The sequence below is a fragment of the Podarcis filfolensis genome (genome assembly GCF_964270895.1).
Source record: "Podarcis filfolensis genome assembly, chromosome: 3".
NCBI classification, from domain to species: Eukaryota; Metazoa; Chordata; class Lepidosauria; order Squamata; family Lacertidae; genus Podarcis; species Podarcis filfolensis.
In genome coordinates this window covers 91,708,276-91,734,024 of record NC_139606.1, presented here as the reverse complement: position 1 = coordinate 91,734,024, position 25,749 = coordinate 91,708,276, and the positions used below count along the sequence as shown (strand labels likewise).

The 25,749-nt window shown below is 41.5% G+C and overlaps 1 protein-coding gene across 2 annotated transcripts in view; it reads left to right on the top strand.

Moving 5' to 3' along the window:
* The window catches only part of CNIH3 (cornichon family AMPA receptor auxiliary protein 3), a 65,716-nt gene extending 40,722 nt beyond the window's left edge, over positions 1-24,994 (top strand). The window contains exons 2-7 of one of the 2 annotated variants that reach the window (XM_083605646.1): positions 599-667; positions 3,376-3,423; positions 19,275-19,387; positions 20,280-20,423; positions 22,003-22,074; positions 22,837-24,994. In XM_083605646.1, the coding sequence (XP_083461772.1) occupies positions 599-667; positions 3,376-3,423; positions 19,275-19,387; positions 20,280-20,423; positions 22,003-22,072 (444 nt within the window). In that variant the 3' untranslated portion in view covers positions 22,073-22,074; positions 22,837-24,994. The remainder of the gene's footprint in view (positions 1-598; positions 668-3,375; positions 3,424-19,274; positions 19,388-20,279; positions 20,424-22,002; positions 22,075-22,836) is intronic. The other variant, XM_083605647.1, reaches the window with a different exon arrangement.
* Positions 24,995-25,749: the final 755 nt, after the last annotated feature.

Here is a 25,749-nt window from a genome sequence, read left to right as displayed (position 1 = left end):
TAAAGAAAAATAATGAGAAAAGCCTTTTAAAGATAAAAATGCCTTAGTATCGCCAAGAGCTAATGACATGACAGACCGGTTAGCCTCTGAAGCTAGAATGGGGAACCTGTGGCACTCCAGTTTTTAGGTTTATTTTTTTTTGCTGGACTACAGTTCCCATATTCGGCCATGTTTGCTAGGGCTAATGGGAATTGAAGTCCAACAACATCTGGAGGGCCACAGGCTCTCCATCCCTACTCTATGGCACTTACACACATTAGATCGTTTTGCTGCTATTGAGTAACACAGTTGCTCTTCTGGTTTGTCTGTGGGATGAAAGTACTTGGGACCTGGAAAGGTGTCCATGGTTTTGATCTCTCAGATATGGAAGTTCGAACAACTGCCATTCTCACATTTTTGTACAACAAATTCACGCCAAGTAGCCTGACTATGCACAGATGACACAAGTGCCAGTTGTCTTGGAGATAATCTGGATTGAATCTATTATAATTGAAAGGATGGATTTTCTCCATAGTAGGAGAGGATAAATTAATGGGGGGGGGGGGACGACCTGTTTGCAAGTAATGTAATTTCAGTGTTTGAAAAATTTCTTTTGCAGATAATCGCATTTGATGAGTTAAAGACAGACTTCAAGAGCCCTATAGATCAGTGCAACCCAGCGCATGCGGTGAGTTCTGTTCTGTTATTTTATAGTAATTTAGTTTTGATAGTAATGCTAAACTGTCAACAGAAATATAGATTTGAATCAGGATTGCCTAAAAGTGAAATTTATTTTAATATGTAAACAGGGTGAGTCTTGATATAATTATTTCTGATTCAGAAATGAGGGGTGTTGGAATGGAAAAAGGCACATACCAGGGGTTGACTCACATAACTGAAAATCGGCTTTTGAAGGGCAAAGTCAACACGCATTACATATAGCTTGTCATGTGGCGAAGTGGTCAGTTGGTCATCTGGCCACTCTCATCGTATGGACATGTTGACTCCCTGTGGGTAATTATATGAGTGACAATACATTTTAGTTGCATTGCTCATGGAGAGATTGTTGCTCCATTGCTCCACCATAATGGCTGTGACAAAACTACGGTACCCCATCCCCAGAAATCCTGACAGTGGGCCTAATGGGAGTTTAGAGGATGGTTTCCCACTATGTGAAGGAGCCTTGTCCTCACATGCTCCTCTTTCCGTCTCCTATTGTATGCCAGAAGAGGAAATCAAAAGCATCCTCTTGAGTTTTAAACAAACCACAGTGCCTTGTTTTATGTTCAGAGTCGATGAACTGTGTTTTGTTTAAACTTGAATTAATGAACAAGCCTGGATCAGAAACAGTGGCTTAATCCTGATTTGTGTGAGCTTTTACAGATTTTAAAGAAACCACGTCTCCACGTTGGGACCTAACCAGAGAATACTGGTTTGTTTAAAAGGGGAAAGAGATGCTTCCAATTTCCTCTGGAGCATATGAGAAGAAGGGAGAGCAGGAGGGAGTATGCAAGCTTGAGACTTGCCATGGCTTATTTACATAGCAGGGAATCTACATTTTCCATAACATCTGAAACAGCTGTATATGGAGGCAAAGCGGTGAAGATTGTGGATATATGAAGTTTCCTCACATCAAGTTAGGCTATGGTCTGTTTATCCCAGCACTGACTGGTGGCAGCTCCAAAGGTTTCAGGAATAGCATCTCTCCAAAAGATAGGCTTGAAAAGCAGCTATGTGAGCCTACGGCCCATAGTTAAATGACTAAGAGACCGATTGTAGATGCTGCGCTGCTTAAGTCTGTTAACCTTTAATAACTACCCTGTTATTTCCAGAGGGAATGTAGAATTTAAATTCCCCTTGATGCCTGGCTGTAGCCAGCGCCTCATCCTAGGGAATCATTTTCCCTTTTAAGGATTTCAAGCTCTACAGCAGAGAAGTTATCTCTCTCCAAAGCTGCATGATTGTGTATGCTCACCACTCATGACTGCTGTAGGAATTCATGTCCATTTTTGCCTAGAGAAGCAGATTGAAGTCTCACAGTGTAAGAGGGAGATAGCCACTGTAGCAAATCAAATTAAACTTGCTTATGAGGTGAGAGAATTTGTCTCTGATGTAAAAGCTGATATATCCATAGGTGAAAGGCACAGTAACCATGTTTACCTAAATAGAACCTGAAGGGAAGGCGGAGGGGTTTTTCCAACGTCTTTGAAAACCGGTGAAGCATGTTGAGCAGTGAAATGAATAAATAAAACACACACACAAGGCGAGTGGCAATGTTTGCTTAACCAAGCTGAAATGCCAAGCTTAAACTGGAAGACTAGAGAGGGCTTCCTTAAACTTTTTGGGCAAAGCTCAGGTCTGCCATTGTACATCACCATGGTTACACTTAAATCAGCAATTACTTGTTGGATGTCTCTGGCCATAAAGGAAAAAAAGTGTGTCTACACAGTGCTGACTCAGACACCCCTTGCCCTCACTGCCATCATGCACTGCCCGTTTGTAAGGATGTGGATCCACTTTACCCTACAGAGGAAGCAACTTCTGCTACACCATGGCAGATGGAAGAATGAACACAGACCTTAACTAAAGTGACCGAATTTACTAGATCTGAGGTTGAATCTGCTTCCTGGTGTCATCCGAATCATGTTGGTGGATAATGCATTACAATGGTTCGCATCCAAGGAAGTCGTCCCATTTGCACAAGGACTGCTGCATGTGCAATGGAATCAATAAACCAATCATTTTATTTGTCCCCTTCCTCTCTTCCCCTACGCACTTCCCAAATCTGTTCTGGGGATTCCTTCAACCCTCTGGAGCACATTTGGGGGAGCACACATGGGGAGAGGAAAGGAAAAGGAAGTTCCACTGTGCAAGCAGATATCCTTGCATGAATGGGATGACTTCCTTAGACAAAACATTACATCTTGAAGTAGTGGGCACAGATTTTATTACCACTAATTAATTACTAATGAAACACTACCCAAGTCAAGTGCTTTTCAGCCATTACTGGGTTGAAGAGTCAGCACAGGTACAGTGTTGTCTTCAAGGATACACCAATTCACCAGCTTCTTTGCATAATGAGGATGAACTGCAGTGGGGAGCTTTTTGTGTCCAAAGCAGCTCCCCATGTGATTGAGACTTCTAGAAAATCAGAGTTTTCAACTGCATAGGGAGCCTCTATGGGTACCAAAGTCTCCTGATTGCAGAAGTTAATCCTCATTGTGTCAAAATAATTTGTGTGACCTCATGGGCATTAACCCCAATACATGTGCACTCCCTCTTCATCACAGTACCGCTTGGGTTGAGTTTACTCCATTTGGAGGTAGTTTCCTTGATTCATGAGTGTCTTAAATTGTACCCTTTCACCCTTCCCTTTCTCTCTCTTTTCTTTGACAGAGAGAGCGATTGAGAAATATTGAACGAATCTGCTTTCTTTTGCGAAAGGTAGGAATTAACCCACGTCGGCTGTGGGCTTTGGGCTGTTCAAAGGGATCTGAGCCATCGTATCGGTGTTGCTAGAAATAGCACTGGACCTTTCCTAAGGTTCCTCCTCCAGCAAGGAGGCGATAACGGCAGAATGGAAATTGAAACTGATGTGACCTTTGAAGGAAGGAAGGAAGCTAATTAGGAGGGACTTCCAATCAGTCAATAATATTCTAAAAAGAAATGAACTTTTCAGAACATCATTGGCTTCACTTTAATAGCCTCATTTTTTTAAGGAAGCAGATGACTTTAGGAGGCATCATTTGGAACCTGACATACAACCTTAAATCTTTGTTCCTACGCTTTTTTCTATAACTATGCAACAGTAATCTGATAAATGGCATACCTTTTATTGTGAGCCTTTTATTATGATTTTCAAACATTTGAAAGGGAAAACTGAGCACTTCTTTTAAGGGTCTTGGAAAAGCATTTGCTGCTTTCTCTTTACGTAACTTTTTGAGCAATAAACGATCTTCTGTTAATTCTCTAATGAGGTTACCTGCACAGTGGCTCTCACAGCAACCCCACACCTTGAGTGCTATGGGAAACAATAGTCTCACACTGGTGTTCCCGACAGCAAACTCATGACATGTGGATATCCTATATATGTGTTTGCTCACCTTCAAACACCTATGTATTCAGGTCTGGAACTGGCTGGCTCAGTCAGGTCCTTAAATGTGCATGACGTCGACATATTATTCACTTGCTCCTGGAAACACTGCAGCTGTTCTACTTGTGTTCTTTGTTTTCGAGGGAAGGACAATAGCTCATCATAGAAGCATTGAGTTGGAAGAGACCTTGAGCATCATCTAGCCCAACTCCCTGCAATACAGGAGTCTTTCCCCCAACGTAGGGGTCAAACCCACGACCCTGAGGTTGATTCTCATGCTTACCAACCCAGCTATCCCAGCTCACTGATGGGAGCACTTGGAATGAAGCTTTACATTCAAAGGGCCCCAGGGTGAATCCCTGTTGTTTCTGGGTATGGCTAGAAAAGAGGCCTATCTGAAGCCCTGGAGAAACACTGTTAATCTATATAGGCAGTGCTGAGCTTGATGGATCACTGATCTGTCTGAGTATAAGGCAGCTTCCTATCTTCTCTTTGCTCCGAGATACTAACACTACTGCTGTCCTGGAAATAGTTTCATTGTGTTACTTGCTAAGTCAGCATCCTTCTAGTTTCCAAGCCGTGCCCCAGTTTTTGTAATGTAAAGCAACAGACAGTGGTAATTTTATTAATATATGTGTGTTGCCTGGAGATGTCTTGCCCACACTGGTATTTAATTTTTATTGAGCCTAAGCATCCTTGCTAACAGCAGAAGCAGTACCTTTCCGTTAATTACATCCTCCACATACCGCACACTCTAGGGAACAGGTTACTTTTCATACTCTTAAATTGTTTGTTAATACAGTCCCTTTTCCAGAGGTCTTCGGGGAAATGCTGCTTTTAATTGGGATATGTGCTTTAGGGAAAAAGGAAAACAAGATAATTCAACAGAAAGGCAGTACTCACGGTAGACAACTGCTTACAGTAGCTTTCTCTGGATAGCAATTCTGGGGTATTCAAGGTTAGCGGCAGAGCTTTGGGGAGCAATTAGAACACTAAACTAGTTTATGAATAAAGTAAAATGTTGGGGAAGATGGATGCAATTGTTAAGGCACACTTCAGGTATGCGGCCTCATTATTATATTGCTTTGCGTGGCCTTGGATAGTGCAGTATGTTGTGTGCATTTTCTGCTTCCTAAAGCGTTCTCCTGAAATAACTCACTTGAATGAAAAACAAAATCTGTTAGGCACTTTTCTTTTTTCATTTTTTTTAAAGAGTTGGGCTAATGAAAGATTTCACCTTAAGGTCTTTTTGTGAAAATGATTGGTTCAACCCATGACAATTTTTAAAGTTTGTGGGACTATTACTGTTGGTTTTGGTACAACTGGGCTCCATGATTAGAGCACAAACCACCTTAGGGGAGAACACCATCCAGTTGTTGGGCAGGAGCTATCAGCTGAAGACCAATGTTCTATACAGCAACTACTGTACAACCTTTTACCCAACTGTTTAAGGCTCTTCCTTCTATATTAAAAATCTAGCATCTTTGCCTGAAAGCGTGTTAGTGATTTATTTAAACAGTTAGAGGACCAATCTACATGACATACTTAGAAAATGCATGCAGAAAATTGTTATGGCAGTCATGTCACTGATGTCCATACTAGTTTGGTTTACAAATTTTCTGTGATGAAAGACCCCTAAATGTACACTGCTCTGTTACTGGTTACAAGTAGGGATGAGGGGAAGAAAACAATTTAAGTTTGTATTTAAAGGCAAATTCACACTTATTAAAACAATATTCAACCTGAAATAAAGCTACCCTTCGAAATTTACGGTTATCTGAAATTTGCAAGGCTGTTCTCTGGTCAAGTAATGTATTCAAAAATGTGTACATTAAAGTGCACATATAAATGCATATATTTGTGAAAATAACATACACAAATGTATTGTGTTAAGGGAAACTGCATTTAAAATATTGTATAGTTGGAGAAATTCACATGAAAATGCTGATGAATATTCATGAGAACTTAAAAACAACCCCCCAAAATAATAGAAAACTGGAAAATGAGAAACTGAGAGAAAATGTATTTGACATATTCGCTCATTCCTAGCGACTAGCATGATGGCTATATGCAGCTTATCACTTGCTAAAAATCAGCAAAGGGAGAAGGTTGCTGCCTTCATGTCTTGCTTGTGGGGTTCTCAGAGGAATCTTCTTGGCTTCTGTGGTCAACAGAATGCTGGACCAGATGGGCCTTTGGTTTTACGTTCTTAGAAAATGAGCAGCTGAGCTGGTCTTAAAGCCACAAATAGAATTTATAGTCCTTCCTTGATTACCTCTGTAAATCATTGTTGTTGCTGCTGACTAACTTAGGTCAACCTGCTTCTTAATTTAGAAAGGGCTGAATAGGAATTGTAAAATTTTACTGACTAGTCACATTGGATGGCAAGAACTCCCGCATAACTGACTGTACTGTTGATACTTACTTGGAGGCCAAGGTTCTCCATGCTCTTTATGTGTGTGGTTAGATGGGACTAGCAATGTAAGGACCCCTCCAGGTGTCTTTAGTATTGCACATTTATTGTGGTTTGTTCTTATGGGGCAATCACAGGCAATCCCACTTTCAATACTATTTGTGCCTGCAAAAGTTTCCAATCAGTGCATATCCTGTAACTTCCTTCTGAAATGCCACAACTTTTCATATCACAAATATTTGGGGTGTGTGTGTCCTGCTTTTGTTGTTCTATTGCCCTTCAGATAGCAATGATGAGGTAGCTTCAGGGGACGCATCGCAGAACAACTAATGAAACTGAATAAAGACACCTTTATTGCACTAATGAGTCAGTAACAGGTTTCAGGATATACCTGCAGTTATAATACCAGTCTGGAAGGGTCCTAATACTCAGTATTCTTACTCAGAAGTAATTCCTCCAGACTTCAGAGAGTTCTACTTCTGTGTAACTATATTTATTTAAAAGTGCACCCAGTCCTATTTGAAAGCCTCTGGGTTCGCAATATGTTTAGAAATACACTGAAAATACCATAAATTTAAAAATAATTGGGCAGGAAACTGATCTGCTTAATCTCAAAGACAAAGGCTTTGTCCCACCCTCTGCAGAGGCTTTTGGGGGAAGGAGGGGAGGGAAACTTCCATTGGACAAGCTTGCCTTCTACTCACACAATATTGGATATGATCCTGTGCTTTTGACAAATGCTCCTGTGCTTTCTTATGAGGAATGGTGGATGGAGTTGCATATATTTAGCCTGGATAAGAGGAGACGGAGAGGAGTTATGATAGCCGTCTTCCAATATCTAAAGGGCTGTCACATGGAAGATGGAGCAAGCTTGTTTTCTCCTGCTCTGGAATGTAGGACTCGAACCAATGGCTTCAAGTTGCAGGAAAAGAGATTCCAACCAAACATCAGAAAGAACTTTCTGACAGTAAGAGCAGTTCAATGGTGGAACGGTTTCTCTCAGGAGGTTGTGGACTCTCCTTCCTTGGAGGTTTTTAAGCAGAGGTTGGATGGCCATCTCTCATGGATGCTTCAGCTGAGATTCACGCATTGCAGGGGGTTGGACTAGATGACCCCCGTGGTCCCTCCCAACTCTCCCTATTCTGTGATTCTATGTGGAACAAGTTTTCCTTGTGCTCCCAGTTTCACTCTTATACCTGCCCTGGATTATCATCTAGTAGAAATGAAGCTATTTGAAGTCCTGGCAGTAGGAAGATGCATTCTGGCAATTTTACTGAACAGAGTGCAGGAGATATTCTTAGGTTTGATGAATTACCCCATGACAAAAAACATAATGAGAACAGAAAATGGCCCACCATGGGTCCCCTCCATTGACAGTGATTGTAACAGAGATGGAGTGAGTGCACTTTGCCTGCAACCATTAGAGTCCAAAGATGGCTGCCTTGTTAGCGGCTTTTCACTCCCTGCAATCTTTCTTACAGCGGATAATGCTTTCCCCATTCAGACCTCCTCTATATCATGACACTGCTGAGTCTGACTCATTGGATGGGCCACAGGAAACCTGTAGAAAGCTCCTCCAACAGTGTGATTAGTAGCAAAACCCACGTCAAGAGGCAACAGAGATGAATTGTGAAGACTTACTAGCACTTGTAAAAAACAAAGCAACCCTTTGCTGCGGTTCTTCAGGCAATCATTGAATTCATATTTTAATAGCTTAAATGTCCTATGAGACAATGGCACAGATAGCATGGCCTGGCAAACTCTGCTTGAGACAAAGTGAGAGCTATATTTAGGGTTTCTATTTAAGCCACTTGCTGTGCTGCTAACCATGCAAGACTTGTAAATAGTTCTAATTTTTTTTTATATAAAAAAGGAAGTTCATGGGCAGTTAAAAAGAAACAAACCACCTTGATTCTGTATGTTTTATATTTTTGGTTATAACAAGAAAACTAAAAGAGGCCATTGCCCCCTCATTGTATTATCAGTTGCAATAAACTAAAGTAAAACTGTAAGGATGATAATAAGTTCACACATAGAAAATAGAAATGGATTCCTGGAGAATACTAGAAATTAATATTCCTTTTACTCAGTTGAAATCCCACCTGTCTTCCATCATGGAACCTGAGGCAGCAGGTATGTGGTTCCCAGGTGGTTCCCATCCAGGCACTGACCAGACCTTGACCTGCTTAGCTGCATCATGCATCCAGGCTGCCAGTATGACAATAATATTTGTCAGGTGGTGCAGGATTTGACTAGATGCCATCTGCATTTGCCAGAAAGGGATACCAAGCAGTAAAGATACCAAGCTTGTGGTGTGGTCAGGTTCTTAGAAATCCTAGCTGCGTTAATTAGTTGTCCTATGGTACCTTGTGTTCATGATGGATGGAGGGTTACACTTGCTAGTATGCAACAATTTCCACTCTGGTGGCATAGAGGAAACTGGAGAGCATGTACTCCTAAAGCGCATCTTGTTGATCTTCAGTGGAAATGTTTGATACGCTTTAAAAACTAATTTAAAACATAATGCCGGTAAAGCATCTTACGTTTCTTTCACAGCAATTTTACAAAATAATAATTAAGAAGGGTTAAACCTCAAGAGGATTCATATTTTTCTAAAATACAACTGTAAATTGTAATATAATATATTGATGTTATAATAGAAACAATATAAGGATATATTATACTGATGTTCATTATAAAGGAAAATAAATGTACATGTAAGAGCTCTGCCAATGATATAAATATCAATGTAATTTTTACCCATACCGTGGTCTCATGCTTAACTTGCTCCAGGCAAACCATAAGCTATAACCAAGGTTTATTTGCAGTTTTGGTTTGTCTGGAAGAAACAAACCATGAACCCGGGTTCAGAAAATACACTAAGCCACACAGCAGTAGGAACAAAGTGGCTGCAATCTCTTCTTTGGAATCCTGTGCTTACATACTCCAGCTAAGCCATAGTTTGGTTTAGCATAATGTGCAAACTGACTAGTTGTAAGAAATTTGCTCTAGTCTCCCAGCAACCATTTGAATATCCCAGAATATACAGACTGGTGGTGAAAGCACTACAGCACTGCAAATAACTTATCTTTTGCCCAACCCCTCCAGGTGCTAAATGAAATATGAAAATAGAGCATATCCCTGGAGTGTTGCTGTTCCAGGTGTGAGACCTGAATCCTGACAGCAAGTCTCTTAATGATGGCCCAGATAATATCCCTTGTTTTCTTCCTGTTTATTTTTCTTCCTGTATTGTGAGTTCATACTTTGCTGTTTGGGTCTGTTTGCCCTAGAAATAACTTGAGAACATATTGCAAGCTATAGGAAGATAAGCAGACAGTTTTTTTTAGGTTTTTGGTTTTTTTTAAGTGTTGGAAAGGTGTGTTTTTCTTTAAAAAAAACCTGCTCTGGGAAAAACACAACAGTTCAGCTATAAGCAAAAGAACCAGAATATTTCTGCTTAATTTCACTTAAGTTTTCTTCTTGGTTACACATTTAAAGAGTGTGTGAATGGTGTTCAATTTATGGTGGCTTTCTTAAACTTTGAAATTATTATCTGTATACTTCCCTATAGCCGCAGGTCTCAGGGTGCTTCACAAGATAATAGCATATCACAATGTAATAACACAAAGAGCATACTGCTCTTTGCCTTCATCATCTTGTAATATTGCAAATTGCAATATTGCAAATTGCTTCTGAATATGGAGGCTCCATTCTTGTTGGCAGACCTAACCTGGGCTAATGGCCATCACAACAGACATATCAATAAGACATTCAGACTCAGATGAGAAGGGGACATCTGATATTTTCATGGTAATATAGCATAGATAAAGAATGTTTGAGTACCTGTGTCCCATATGGGGGTGCTTTTTGATCAACTAGAAACATCTAAGGATACCCACTTACCGGGGAGTAAGCCCTATTGGACATGATGGAAGTTACTTCTGAGTAGACATGCATACAGTTGCTTGTAAATCACTTAAAAATTGCTTTCAGGCTCATCTTGAGGGCCATGAGGGCTAGCAACCTACTTCTCTTAAAATTAAAACTGAGATTCCCAGAAAACTAAGTTCTGTGAGTTTTGCTCTTTACTGTACTGCTCTAGAACATGTACTGTCCTGGCTGTAAGCAAAAATGTAATAAACGGGAACAATTATAGCAAGCTAAAGCATCTTGCCTCTGTTACAGTGCAACCCTATACAAGCCTACTCAAAAGTAAGCCCCAATGATTTCATTGGGACTGACTCTCAGGTTAGTGTGCATAGATTTGCAGCCTTAGTCAGAAAGAGATGAGCTTGAATTTTTACCAAGAAGACAGAATGGAGTCTTGTTGCTTATTGAGAAAGTTGGACTAGATGCCCCTTGAGACTGCCTACGATTCTGGGTGAACTCTGAACTCAAGTCCTGAAGACAAGTTCTATTAAGGCATTGTTTCTGTTCCTTACATTTTTATCACCGAGAACAAAATTTCTTTTGGGCTAAAAATACACTGAGTACAAAACTTCTAGCTAGTTCATGGAAATCCTTTCCCCTTTATTGTTTCATGAATCATTTATTTTTGGACTATTTCTGTAAAGTGTCCCTCACTTGTCAGAGGAGAAATGGAGCAATTTGCTGTTTATGTAAACTGCAGAGCTGTTGCAAGGTTGCACGAGTCACTGAAAAGAGGTGTTCTCTCTCTTCCTGCCTCTATGATATGGCTGAGGCCCAGAGGGCGCCAACCTTTTCTGCAGTGGCTCCCTGTTTGTGGAATGCTCTCGCCAGAGAGACTCACCTGGCTCCTTCGTTACATATCTTTAGGTGCCAGGCAAAAACATTCCTCTTCTTCCAGGCCTTTGGATTATTAAACAATCCATGGCCTTTTAAACTGCAGGCAGGGGCGGAGGGAAGGTGTTGTCTTTGTCTGTTACGATGCTATGTATTCTTGTGTTTTTATATTGTAAACTGCCCTGTGATCCTCGGATGAAGGGTGGTATAATAATAATAATAATAATAATAATAATAATAATAATAATGGTGGCAGACAGATGGAGGGGAATAAAGTGCTTTTGAAAGGCTTTGGAGAAATCAGCTTACAGAGGCTTCTTCCATATCATTTCCCTTGCAACCAGGTTCCTTTCCCACGTCCAAAAATTAATCTCATTGCCAGCAAAAAGTGTGTACAGTCATACCTTGGTTCTCAAATGCCTTGTGACTCAAACATTTTGGCTCCCGAAAGCTGCAAACCCCAAAGTGAGTGTTGCGGTTTGCGAACGTTTTTTGGAAGTTGAACGTCCGAAGTTGCTTCTGATTGAGTGCAGGGAGCTCCTGCAGCCAATCAGAAGCCACGCCTTGGTTTTTGAATGTTTTCGGAAGTCGAACGGACTTCTGGAACGGATTCTGTTTGAGAACCAAGGTACGACTGTACTTCACAAAGTATGAATCAAGGTTCCTTTTGCCTTGAGTATATCTCTTGTGAAACAACAACAAGCATCACCTTGGAGAAGACTTGGTGCTTCTCTGCACCTTTTCCAACAGGGAGTGGGCAGTGTAGTATAATAGAGCAAGTGATAGACTAAGGCAGGTAGGGAACACTGGCCCTGGGGGCTGAATGTGGCCCTCAAAGTTCCTCCATTAAGCCATTGACAATCACCTGAGGCTACACCCACTACCAGTCCTGTTTCACCCCCTCCTTGAGTATTTTTACCTGGCTAGAATGTGTTTTTGATCTCTAGTGTATGCCTCCTGCTTGCCTAGATGGAGGAAACAGAGGAATGTTTGAGTGTGTGTAGAAACTAGTCTACTGTACATAGCTAACAATTACATGCATTGCTCTAAACCAGTGGTTTTCAACCAGTGTGCCATGGCACCCTGGGGTGCCTTGAATGATGGTCAGGGGTGCTGTGAGCAACACTGGCCTCTCTCCCTTTTTCCTTCCCTCCCTCCTCTGATGCCCTCTCACGTCTCTGCCTCCCAAAGGTTTACATGGCTGTTTGTTGCAGCAGCTCTGGCTACAAGCTCCCCATGCGAATGGTGCCTCTGGGGCTGGCCAGGGGGTGCTTCCCAGGCCCCTGTAGGGCAGTGTGAGGAGGCACCTCTCTGGGGCGAGGGGGGCAGCTCAGAGACCAGGGGGAGCAGCAGTGGCTGCCCAGAGGACACCCAAGGAGAGGGGAGAGGAGAGGATGCAGAGGGAACACTCCACAAGGGAGGGTGTTTGAAAAGGGGTGAGGGGCTGCCGGCTCTGCAGGCAAGGGGTGACATAACTGGGCTTCTGAGCCCCATGGTGGTGCTGCAGAAAGAATGTAGTTGGTCACTGTTATGTACTGAAGTTGTCACCCTGGGCCAGCAGGGGAATACTGTAGATAGTTTTCACTCAGGTCCGCATATGCAAATAAGGAATTGGAAGTGACGTTCAGTGATTAGATAGTTACAGTTACAGATAGGTAGCCGTGTTGGTCTGCCATAGTCAAAACAAAAAAAATTTTTTTCTTCCAGTAGCACCTTAAAGACCAACTAAGTTAGTTCTTGGTATGAGCTTTCGTGTGCATGCACACTTCTTCAGATACAACTTCTGTTTCAGTGTATCTGAAGAAGTGTGCATGCACACGAAAGCTCATACCAAGAACTAACTTAGTTGGTCTTTAAGGTGCTACTGGAAGAAAAAAAATTTTTTTGTTTAGATAGTTACAGAAAGTTGTTACTGTTGCATTGTAGTGGAGCTCTATATAAGCAGGCTGGCTGAACACTTCAGTTCAGTTCAGTTCTGGCCTGTGAATAAACAAGAGCTGTCTGAAGAATCACTGTGTCGTCTGATATGTTCACCCACAACTTAACAGTCACGGGAGCCATGGACTCAAAAGGTTGAAAACCTCTGCTCTAAACACTTTTGCCTCTGGCCCCACCCACCATTGCAATGTGGCCATTAAAAGGTTACCTAGAAGAGAAGGAGGCCCTCAAACGTTCCTTGAATTTGGTAAGGAGAGTTGCCCCGTCTCAGTTAGAAATGGCAAAATAATATACTGTATAATAGTTTCCAACAAGTTGGTTAGAGATTGTTGAGAGCCTGTGGTACTTTCTGACAAGAGATAGCGAGAAGGTGCTAGCGATTTCCTGTGAAGTGGTAATTTGTGACAGTTCTTTACTGGCAAAAATGTAATTATACCCTATGCTGTTGTGGAGAGAAAACGCAATAATGATGGGAATTGTTTCTTTTCAAATAATTTGACTGATTCTCTGTACAACTAAAGAGATAAATAACGTAATTACTTGTAAATTACATGCATTAGAAAAGTTAACCTAGCTTGTGGCTCATTAAAAAAAAGTATTAAAGACATATTTCAGAGAAGTTTGGTGCAATCATCATCACTGTTATCTAGTTTTATAGCACTCACTTGGCAGTTGTGTGTCCTTGTGAACCTGGTTTGGTCCGAAGTTCATGCAAAGATGTCACAATCTGCAAGCTTTAGTTCTTAGCATCACATCAAAGAGATGGGTCTCAAACAGATCACTTTCAGCAGGGAAATAGGCATTAATTAAAGCTAAGCTTAGTGGTAACGCTTTTGCTGCCTTGCAAGGAATTATAATGTGACTACTCAGATGGAATGGATTTCAGATGTGGAAATGAAAATCCATCCTTTTTGTCTGTTCTGGACACTTAATATCTCCATATTTTAAGAATATATTTTGAGGTGGTCCAGTAAGCTAGGAGCACCATAGAGAGAATGGGAGCAGCAGAGATGGAAGTGCTGAGCTATCTGTGAAGGACAGAGAACAGCTGTGAAGTGTGTATGTGGGGGGTAGAATGGAGAATATGAGTACAGAAAGACTTTGGTATGGAGCAGGCATCCCCAACCTCGCCCTCCAACTGTTTTGGGACTACAATTCCCACCATCCCTGACCACTGGTCCTGTTAGGTAGGGATGATGGGAGTTGTAGTCCCAAAACAGCTGGAGGGCCGAGTTTGGGGATGCCTGGTATGGAGGAATATAAAGTAGAGGAAGGTATCTGAAAGATGGGGGTACAGGGAGATCTGTCTGGTAAATAAACAGACAAACTGGAATAGCAGTAGAGGTGGTGCTGATAGGTCAGTGCTACCGAAAGAGAAGAGGGAATGAGAAATAGGGCTGCAGTGCAAAATTATCTGTATGGAAAGAAAGAGTAACATAGGATTGCTGATATGTGTTCATGCAAATAGAGAAGGCAATGAAGTGGAGCGGAGGGAGAGAAAAGTGTGAGAGTTAACCAGGAGAATTCAGAGGGTTATGTAGTCGGGCAGAAAGGGAAAGGCAGGTGGAGTGGGGTGGAGCTGAGGATTCACTCCCTCAACACCCTCATTGCTGCCACTTACCTTGGTGGCGCAGGGTAGTGGCCAGGTCAGAGCCATGTGCATTCCTTCCAATGCATCCTCACAGCCGCAACCTTACTACCAGTGTGGTGTAGTGGTTAAGAGCGGTGGACTCATAATCTGGTGAACCGGGTTCGCGTCTCCTCTCCTCCACATGCAGCTGCTGGGTGACCTTGGGCTAGTCACACTTCTTTGAAGTCTCTCAGCCCCACTCACCTCACAGAGTGTTTGTTGTGGGGGGGGGGGAAGGAGAATGTTAGCCCCTTTGAGACTCCTTCTGGTAGTGATAAAACGGGATATCAAATCCAAACTCTTCATTTTCGTCTACCAACCTGCCCTGCCCTATCCAGGTAAGCTATAGTAATGTGGGTGTCAGGAGGGCAGCTCTGTTGCTCTACCCTACTACACCAGCCATTACTAGAGCTAGAGCTGTAGCTTGAGCTATTGAGCTATAGATATAGAGCTATAGATATATTTGCTTGTCTATTCAGAAGTAAATCCCATTGAGTTTAGTGGGTCACACTCAGTTAAGTACTTAACTGAAATATAGCTGTATGCTGTGCTGTAATATTGAAGTTCTTCTGTGTGGCTGTGATTCATCAAAGCAGTAGCATTTCTTTATGCATGTAGCCAAGACCATCCCAAAGCTTTGTGGCAGGGATAGCAGTGGTTTGAAAACCTATATAAAATAAACAAAACAAATGCAAAATATTCCAATTCCCATGCAGCTTAGGCTCCCAAAAAACACCTCTCACCCAAAAAATTACACCACTACTAAAAATGCTTCCGTTTGGCTCTGGCAAATCTCTAAAAAAAAAATCTGTTTGGCAGACACTGAGCACCCCCTCCCCCAATAACAATACTAGCTGAATGCAATGCCTGGGTGCAATTTTAAATAAGTGCACTTCGTTGATTTTAAAGGTTACTTAGGGACCTTAGTGGGAAGCCTTTCTTAACTATACAGCAGTTAATAAACTTCATGGATAAAAATCAGGTTCCGTGCCTTAAATTCTGTCTGAAAAACAAATCAGTGCTGATGATGGAGTACTAGTGCAATATGTTTCCAGCAACTATTCCCATATTCAGTAGGTAGTTAATACATTTTGGTACCACACATAGAGTATTTAACTGGAATAATCCATTTTGAAAAAAAGGGTCCAGTGGAACTTGGATCTGTTATCTTGAAACTGCTGCCAAGAATTGTCTGTGAAAGCCATGTTTTCTTTTAAGCATGCCCACCATATATGGGGAAAGGTCCCTCTTTCCTTTGATGGATATCCCATCTCTTAACATTGATATAGGTGAAGATGGTCCACATTTGTTTTTTAGTCTCTATTTGCTGTGGTGGTTGTAGGTTTGTTTTAATAGTGCACATGCAATGCTCCCAAGCATTTTAAGGTCTACAACATAAGAAGGGAGCTGCCACCATGTGCATCCCAGCTGGGTGCTTATTCCAATTCAGTGCACACATTTTTAAAGTCCTGCTACTTGCTTGTATCATCCGGTTTCTTTTGCTTCCCCTTGCTTGCTCTAAACCTATCCTGCTTGTGGTCTATAGCTTGCAATTAGCACCACTTAATAGCTGTTAAATAGGGTAATTGGCTGTTATCCTCACAGAGGTGTTCCTTTAGCAGCTGATATTTCTCAATGAGCCCCAGCTAACAGTCGTTCAGCTCTAAGAGGAAACCCAAAGTGAAATTCAATTATTTCCTTGCTCTGAAAATCATGGTTCCTTCCTGTCCTGTAAGGATTTTTCATGGGCTGGGGGATAAAATTTCACATTGTCTGTTTTAGTAATCAATGTAGAACAAATCACAGCAGATCACAGATTTCCACAGGGATATTTTGTAGACATTTTCACTTCCCAGAAAGAGATGATGAAGACTTAAAATGTCGTTCACTAATTGGCTTGTCCTCCTGCAGTGCTACCATATGTGAATAGAAAGAGTTGAAATGCCAACTAAAAAAATAGCTGAGGAAATTGATGGTCCATAGATGGTCTGAGGGAGGTTATTACTCATTTTCTGCTGACTCTTAAGATGGCATTCACATGCCTTCTTCGAGATTGGCTCAAGAAGTGGGTCTGAGCCTTATTGGGAAAGCTGGGTTTCATTCTCTTGGGATCTCATGATGGTAATGATGGTAAAGAAGCTGGATTTATTTGCCACCATCACTGCTTTATGTTAGATATGGCTGTATGTTCTTACCTGGGTTCAGTCATACATAGTACCAGATATGTGCCAGTTGTGCTCCACAATTTTAAAAGCCTGCAAACATCCAGTTCTGCCTCACTGCACCCCACCCGTTTTGGTGCTGATTTTGTGATGTTTTCAGGTCACTTCCAGGTTCAGCATGTGATGCCCATGTGTGCAGTCATGCACATATTGAACCCACATAAATGGGGTTTTTTCCCCCTGTATATAGGTTTGTTTCCGTCTGGCTTTTTTTGGTCTGATGTTTTCAAGTCACTTCTGGGTTTGGCGCCTTGTGCGATCACGCATCCATCAGACACATGTCAGTTGGTTTTTGCCTGTATAATGTTTGAATTAGCTCTTAGAGGCAGGCTTCAGAGGTCTCTGAGAGAAAGAGGAGTCTGAAGATTAGCTTTTAAAAATGCTCTTTAATGCCCTCACCTGATGTGTGGAATATACTACTGGAAGGCCACTTGTGACAGACTGTAGGATTTGCTACACACAACACTTCCATGTGAGGCTAAGTCAGGTCATACATTGTTTATCCAAACATTAATGGTTGGCCAGCAGCCCAGGTTCCCTCATGCTAAGTGCTTGTGTCTCAGACATAAACTAATGCCGTGCGCACTGCAAAGTATGGAAATCTATCTTGACATAACTGGGTAAGGGATCAGGCCCTGTCAGGCCTGAGCTCTAGGCAGTGGTCTGATCTGACCCACGAGCCAAGAATTGCACCAGGAGATCAAAGTCAAGAGACAAAGCCAGCAGCTGAGACCAGTGTGTAAACTGGGACCAAAAGACAAACCAGGAAGGATTAAGGATCCAATCAATAACTTTCCTGTTTGTCTACTCCACTGCTGTTTTGTTTACCATGTTCTCCCATCTCTCCTATCTAGTGAAACTAACAAGGTAGCATTGCCAATTTTCACCAATGTCTGGTCCCTAGTATCTGGTGGAAACTGATAAAGTCAGGGGAAGTCATTGACCTTTTCTTCAGCATTTCCCCTACTCTGCTTCTTCGAAAGGGCCTGAATAGTTGCACCAGCACAAGTATAGATAGTAATACTTGAATTTAACACAACAGTGAAACTAATGAGGCATCAATAGAACGGACAAGGTTTTTTTCTAATTTCACAGAGTTAAGAGAGGGTTGACAGTGAGGGAAATAGCAGATGAGAGCAGCTTGGAAAAGGAGAGGAAACTGGGTAACACGCAACACATGTTAATTGTGGCCATACACACTGCAGCAGCACAAATAGATGCCTTCATCTGCTCCAGCTGCAACAAAACATGTCTCTCCTGCGTTGGGCAACTGCCCAACAATTTGTCTTCGTCCCCAAAGGTACACTCCTCCATTGCCTTCCGAGACAGACAGATGCCATCAACATACACACAGAGAATGAATGAATGTGTGCATACAGAGAAAATTTTAAATGTGAAAAAATGCTTACAACACAGGCAGGTTGGAGTGCATTTGCAAATTCACTTTTACTATCCATTACTACAATTGGCCAATAGTTGATTTCTGTCTTTTATGGACAACATGGGAAGAGGATATGGAACGCATTCTGCTTCAAATCTGTTCCTCAGGCTCTGATACAGACTTCCCACACTATATTCTGTCTGTGGGCTAAATACTTTTTCTGTCTGTAGGCTAAATACTTAGTACTGAATTTTAAGTCCCTCTGATAGTCTTTTTTTGCTAAAGGCTGTGGTATAAATGCCTCAAGTAAATAAATGCAAAGTTGGCATACCATGTACATTATGCTAGAATTTTGCAACTATATTATAGATACCAGTTCTGCTTTGGAATTTTGTTAAGGTCTCAAAAAGTATTACTTTTTACTGAGAAAAGGAGTAATATTTAATTTCTGCCTTCTCCAGATATCCACCTCATTCTTGTACAGGAAACTGTAAATGTTGAAAACTTCCTAATTATTCATTCTCAAGCACATGCACACACCAATGACTTGTCAGTCTCCCACACAAAGCACAGCAGATAATCTTGGATTTTTCCCCAGGTACTTTTCAAATGGCTAAATAACTTCTTAGTACAAGTAGAGGAAGGCGTAGGCCGGTTCCAGGAATTCTCTTGCTCAGGATCCCAAGAATCATTGTCTTTCATCACCCAAGTAGGCCTTGGCGGATGGTGTAGCAGAGTGAGATTTGTAGGTGTGGCTCATTTTCTGGCAAGGTGGTTTCAACAACAACAACAACTTAGAGTTATTATATCCAACAACTGTACAATCTTTTCTGTTTTCTTTTCCCCATTCCCAGCTAGTATTGCCAGAATATTCGATCCATAGCCTTTTCTGTATAATGTTTCTGTGTGCTCAAGAATGGCTGACCCTTGGCTTGAATATTCCTCTGCTTTTCTATCACTTCTGGAGGTAAGTCATATTCCTGCTTGGAAGTTCATTGTTTCCCTTGCTGCATCTGTCACTTCCAGAGAAGCTTAGATAGGCTAGTTTTAGCCTTTTGGTTTTAGTAATCCAGGAGGCTTTGAAGGCAGACTAGATTCTCCTGATATTTCCCCCTTTTCTCTCCTTTAGAACAATAATCACACAAACAGTCTTGTAAAAGGTAAAAATTTGCCCACTCGGAGTACTTGTTGAAGAGTAACAGATACAACAGCTTTGTTCAGGCAGGCTTAAAATGGTATTTCAATTACAAAGACATACTTAAGTCTAGCTTAAAATGGAGTCTGAGCTTGGAGCTCATACTTAGGTTGCCTACCCCTGATGTAGAACATCTGCTAAGGCCCAGGGGCTGGATACGGCCCAATAGCCTTCTCAATCCGGCCCGCAGATGGTCTTGGAATCAGCGTGTTTTTACGTGAGTAGAATGTGTGCTTTTATTAAAAATGCATCTCTGGGTTATTTGTGGGGCTTGGGAATTCGTTCATTCCCCCTCCCCCCCCAAAAAATATAGTCCGGCCCACCACATGGTCTGAGGGACGGTGGACCGGCCCACAGCTGAAAAAGGTTGCTGACTCCTGTTCTACATTGTTGGCAGAGCAGAAAGAGGAAGAGAGCATGGCCTGGCAGGCAGGATAGCTACGCCCTCCCCGGATCAGGGCACGGGGGCGTGTCTCTCACAGAGTCCTGTCTAGCAAACTTACAGGAAAACTCTATCAGCTTCAGCTCCTATCATGTGCCTATCTAGCAAAACATGAATTGTTGGCTTGACTGCCTTTTAAATATCCCACAGCCCCTAGCTTCTCATGACAAATGGCTTGTGTATAGGCTTTTCCTTCACCAGGTGTTTCCTTTTCTTTTCCAGGTATTTCCACTGTCCAGCAGACAGTACGGAACTAGCATATGACCCTCCTGCAGTAATGAATGCAGACACCTTGATCTACTGCCAAAGAGAGGCCTGGTGTAAACTAGCTTTCTATCTCCTCTCGTTCTTCTACTATCTTTACTGGTAAGCTTGGTTTCACTCCCCTCAAGGAGAGTGGTAAAGACCTTAGAGGAAAGGTGGGCAAATCTTGGTGCTCCAGAGGTTGTTTGAGTACAGCTCTCATTGTCCATCTTGGAGGCCCACATCCCTGTCTTAGAGGGTGGATTGGAGGGCCACTGATTTCCCCACACCTGCTATAGAGGGTAGAGTGATTGTGGGTGGACAGAGGCTAGGGAAGATTTATAGTTATTGCAACTAAGAACAACACTTAACAAAGAACAGGCAGGGTAATACTGTTTGCTGAGGCTTTTGGGTTCTTTGGTCAAACCTCTGATACTCTATTAAGGTGTAGCGCAACAATAAATGAGTAACTATTTTGTGTTGCCGTCTATACATTTTAACATTTTCTTCCTTCCCTGGTACACATCTTGTACCAATTTCTGCTCCTATTTTTGAGTCATCACAGAGTGACACGCACAGAGTACTGTAAAACCACTGGGCACACCCAAGTGACCATAATGGAAGGAAGCTAGCAATTTTCAGGGTGTATTTGTAAGTGAGGGATTTCCAGTACTTCGATATATATGTATATGGAAACTGATGGTGTGCTTCAAAATGAGAGATTCCCCACCCCCACCCCGGCCGCAGATAGAAGAGCTAATGAAAGACCATTAGAACATTAGAACAACTTCCTAGCCAATTATTCATGAAGGTATTCCTTCATTTTCTTGGGCACATTTAGGATCTAGCCAATGCAGCTTTGAAGTGCCATAAAGGAGATGGGGCAGTGTTTCTGAGGCTGCATACACACTCCCATTTAATCTGCATCCACCACTGGTTAGGGAAATGTTGTACACATGACCTTAACCACAATCTATATCTATCCTGTATCTGCCCTGATTGCTTCTTATGAAATACTGCATTTTGATGCATTTTCCCTCACCCAACTAGCTCTGATCCAAATTAAGAAAAAGAATAACCTAGTTATGGTTTAAGATGGCAACGTGTACACAGCCCAAGAAGCTGCTTTTGCCCCTTAATCCATTGCACTGCCGCAGCCCTACCTTAGTTGTGTGCCACCAGACTTAACACACTTCTTTTGTGAGCTGTTAATACATCAGGATGTGTGCTCATGCTTCATTACCTGGAGAAAGCTACCATGTATAAAAGCAGCAAAACACTTTTCTGGCAACAATACCTTTTATAGATTATGTAATCTGCCATTAACCTCCGCAGACTGTTTATAAGTAAAATCAGTTTGGAAAGAGTACAGTGAATAAAGTAAACTGCTGACTGTTCTGAAATGGGGACATAGGAGGGTGTTTGGCAATGCAAGGAGGACCGAATTCAAGGAACAGGAAGTGGAATGGCAGAACACTGCCCAGATTGCTAATAGATTGAGAGAAGAACCATGCTACCTGTCGGAGAGGCTGAACCAGAGGTGATGGCAACAGATCCATGTGTTCTAAACATGTATCTGCTCCAAACATATAGAAAATAGAGAGCACAATCAGTTTTTAAACAGCAGGAGGAGTGAATGGTTGCAGAGCACAGGTTCCTTCCCTCCCCTGCCACACAATAAGTTATTTTCCACCTCAACCAGGCTGGTGTCCCTTTTGATGCTAAGACCAGACCCATCTCCTACTGAAACGTTCCTCTATGGACCTGTCTGAAGGTACGTGATTTAGCAATCTTGTGAAGCAACTTGGGTCTGGGTTTGGTCAGTTGGGACGCCACCTCAAAACACCATGTATGTTGTCCTGAGCTCCAACTGTGATGTTTTAATATAAAATAGGGTTTTATAAAGTATAAAAACAAAAAACTGCACACAGAGGTCTGCTCATGTCTAATTTGGCTGCAGCTGGAGCATATCAGTGTGTTTCCTTAGAAGTGTTCTACAAAGCAATAGTCTTTAATTAGGTGTGAGTTTGTGTGTATTTAAAAGGACTCCACTGTTTAGCTATGACCAGAATTACATTATTTATGGCTCTTTTCCAAAGAAAAAACCCCCTCTCATTAATCTTCATTTTTCTTGCATCGCAAGGAAAAGGGCGGGGGAGGGGGAAAGCAGCAACATTTAAATAGAAATCCTACCCGTACTTCAGGGAATTGCCGGCAGAAATTTCAAAGATCAAACACACTATTGCAAAAGGTTTCTTCTTAGTATCAGACAAAGCAGAATTTCAGGCATGTCTTGGAAATCACTGGGGAAACGGTAAAAATAAAACTATCCTGCATGTTTTCCCATTCTCCTTGTAAATCCATCATAATTTGGATATAATATGGAGTTGCCAAAAAGGAGCAGGTTTCACATACAGAGCAAGGAAGGAAATGGGACTTCCGAGTCAGCATAAGGGGAAAGGGTTAGGAAGCTAAACGAGGTGCTGCAATATTCAAAGAGATCTTTTCATACTGTACCTTTTCTCTTTATATACAGCATGATCTACTCTTTAGTGACTTCCTAATTCAAAGAAGGCGTTAAAGACTGGAAACTACAAAGGGTAGAGATTAAAGACAAGCTGGTCTGCAGTCACGCTTGCTATATGAAGCACCACAAAGAAATGGAAGCTTTGAACCCAACCACCATACTGGATGTAAAAAGGGGGGAAATCATTAGAAGAAGTTAAAAAAATTGAAAGTAATAGATGGCTGAACAAACTGCTTCTCCTGCTTACCATTCTGTGTTTTACATCCTTTGGGATTTCCAGTTCCCCAGCATGAACAAAACAAATACGACTATTGAATATGGCTTCATCTGCATGTGACGGGAGCAAAAGATTCTGTCATATTACTTTATCATAGAACTGCAACTCCCAAAAGGAGGAAGATTTGTTCCTTACCCCTTTTTCCACAGAGGGGCTTGTAAAGCAAGATGGCTGCCTACAAAAACTGACCAAGAAGATTGCTGTGAAGTTTTGATGTGTGATTCTCTGCTCCCAGAGTATCATCAGTTGCTGGACACAAGCTGGGAAATACCTGGCTAAATTGCTCTTTGCAATTCACATGGCTGAGGAAGAAAAGATGCATCTTGTCAATTAGAACACATTGGCAGAAACATGTTCAAATTATGCACCCAGCCATTCTCACTTAAAGGCTTTTCTTGTGGTTGATCCTCCAGTGATTTATAGTAGCATGTCCAAGCAATGCTGAACCAATTCAGACACGGTAAAGTCAATAGTACTAGTCCGTTTTTTATGATGACACAATTATGTCAAGCATCCTATATATTATAATATTTCCACTACTGGAGGAAAAATACAAATAACACACGAAGGAATGGTGTGGCAGAATGTTCTGCAATACAGACTGCAAAAGGACCTCATTACTTTAGTCTGCAGTCTTGTCATGTGGTTTTAGGTGTATGGTGCAAGAGAACCTGAAGTTAATGGGACTATTCACCCCCCACAAGCATATTGAATAGATGTTGTAGAGCATAGTAATAAATGGTGATTATTATTAATTTTTGTATACAAGATTTCTAATTTCATCTGAGATATCGTGCTAATTAGGTTGGCCAATATGGGCCGTATGTGTCTGCTGTATGTCTGCTACATACACACATTTCTTATATATATATTATTTATTTAACAAAATTTGTAGACTGCTTAATCGCTAAAACCTCTATGCACACATATTTTTTATGTGTCTCCAAGAGTGTAGACTTCATGCTATTGTCTTTAGAGTTGTAATCCCTAACACTTTACTAGGGAGTAAATCCCACTGAACTCAGTGGAACTTACTTCTAATATGCTTAAGGGTGCTCTGTATGGAACAGATTTTCAATTTGTACTTTTAGTTTTTTGAACTACAATTCTTTGGCATAAAATATAATCTAATTTGTTACCCAAGATGTGCACCCTTACATAAAAAAAATACAATTAAGGTGGGTGAGAAAAAAGGGGCACCTTCTTCAGTCTTCTGCCTTGCACTGTTGCTGTGGCCAGTATGCCAAGCTAAAAATCTCAACAGGATGCTGCTGCCTGCCCTGAAAGGAAGGAGAGACTGCAGTAAATAACCTGGTGGTGGAAGTCTCTCTTTCGCCATGATTTCAGTGAAGAGGAGATAGACTAACAGCACAGTCCTATACATGTTTATTCAGAAGTATGCCCCAATGAGTTCAGTTGGTATTACTCGGGTAAGTGGGTATATGGTCGCAGCCTAAGGGTTTCAGATGAGTGTTTATTGTGGGATCAATACTTCTCATGCATGCAGGTTTTATGCAGCATCCATATAACTGTGTTAGTATCAAAAATCCCCCCCTGTCCTGTTTAATGTAGATTTCTGGGAGAAATTTGATTAAATGACCCATTTGTAGTATCTTAAAGGTCTGTTTGCAATATTAAGCCTCTACCTAGAACCACCATAAATCTGCAATACTGCGCACGCTTACTCAGGAGCAAATGTCACATCCCCAAAATAAACATGCATAGGATTATGCTGTACAGCTAAATGTGAATGGTGAGCCAACTCCCATTGGATCAGGTAGAAATTGGAAAGCCGTCCCCTTGACCTCAATGAGGTGGTAGCAATAGAAACTTAGCTCTTTCAGAATATTTTGCTTTGGTTAAAGATAAAAAGCAATTGTTTGAATCCCAGTACATATTATTGGCTTGAATAATATGGGGTTCCACTTAGGTTCCTCCACATGGCAAGTCTGCTGTATGCAACCATCACCTAGTTGACTAAAATTTCATCTTTCTGTTGTAAATCATTGCAAAGTTGAGTATGGCAACAATTGCCTTGGTAAGGTAGCTTCTCCAGTAAGTTTATTAAACAAGGCAATAATCAGAATCTTCTTTTTGGGGTGGCTTGAAGTAAAATAATAACAATAATAACAATATTTTCTTAAAATACATTTTGTTGTTGTGAATGATACACATATTCTGAATGGGTAGCTCTTTCTGTGAATGGCTGGATCAATAGCTGAATAGTGCCTCACAAAATGCCACACACACTTACCTTCAAATAAACCCCACAGAATTAAACAGGACTTACTTCTGAGTAGATATGCATAAAATTGCGCTGTTGGGCTGCAGTCTTGTACCCATGTCCCTGGAAGTAAACCCTGCTGAACTCAGTGGGCCTTACTTCTGAGCAGATACATATAGGATTGAACTGTTAGTGTATCCATCTCGTTTGGAGGGAAGGTGGGGAACAGGTTATGCCTGGCTGAAAATAAGGGTGGGACTCAGATGTGATTTCTAGCCTGGGTCATGCACTTCCTATTTTTATGTTAAAAAAATAAATGATTGTGAGCTGCTTCTAATCTGCATTTTCTTGCAGGTGCAAGTCCACTGAGGTGCTACACTGAGCAAATTTCCAAAGAGCTTGGATTAATGACTATGTACTC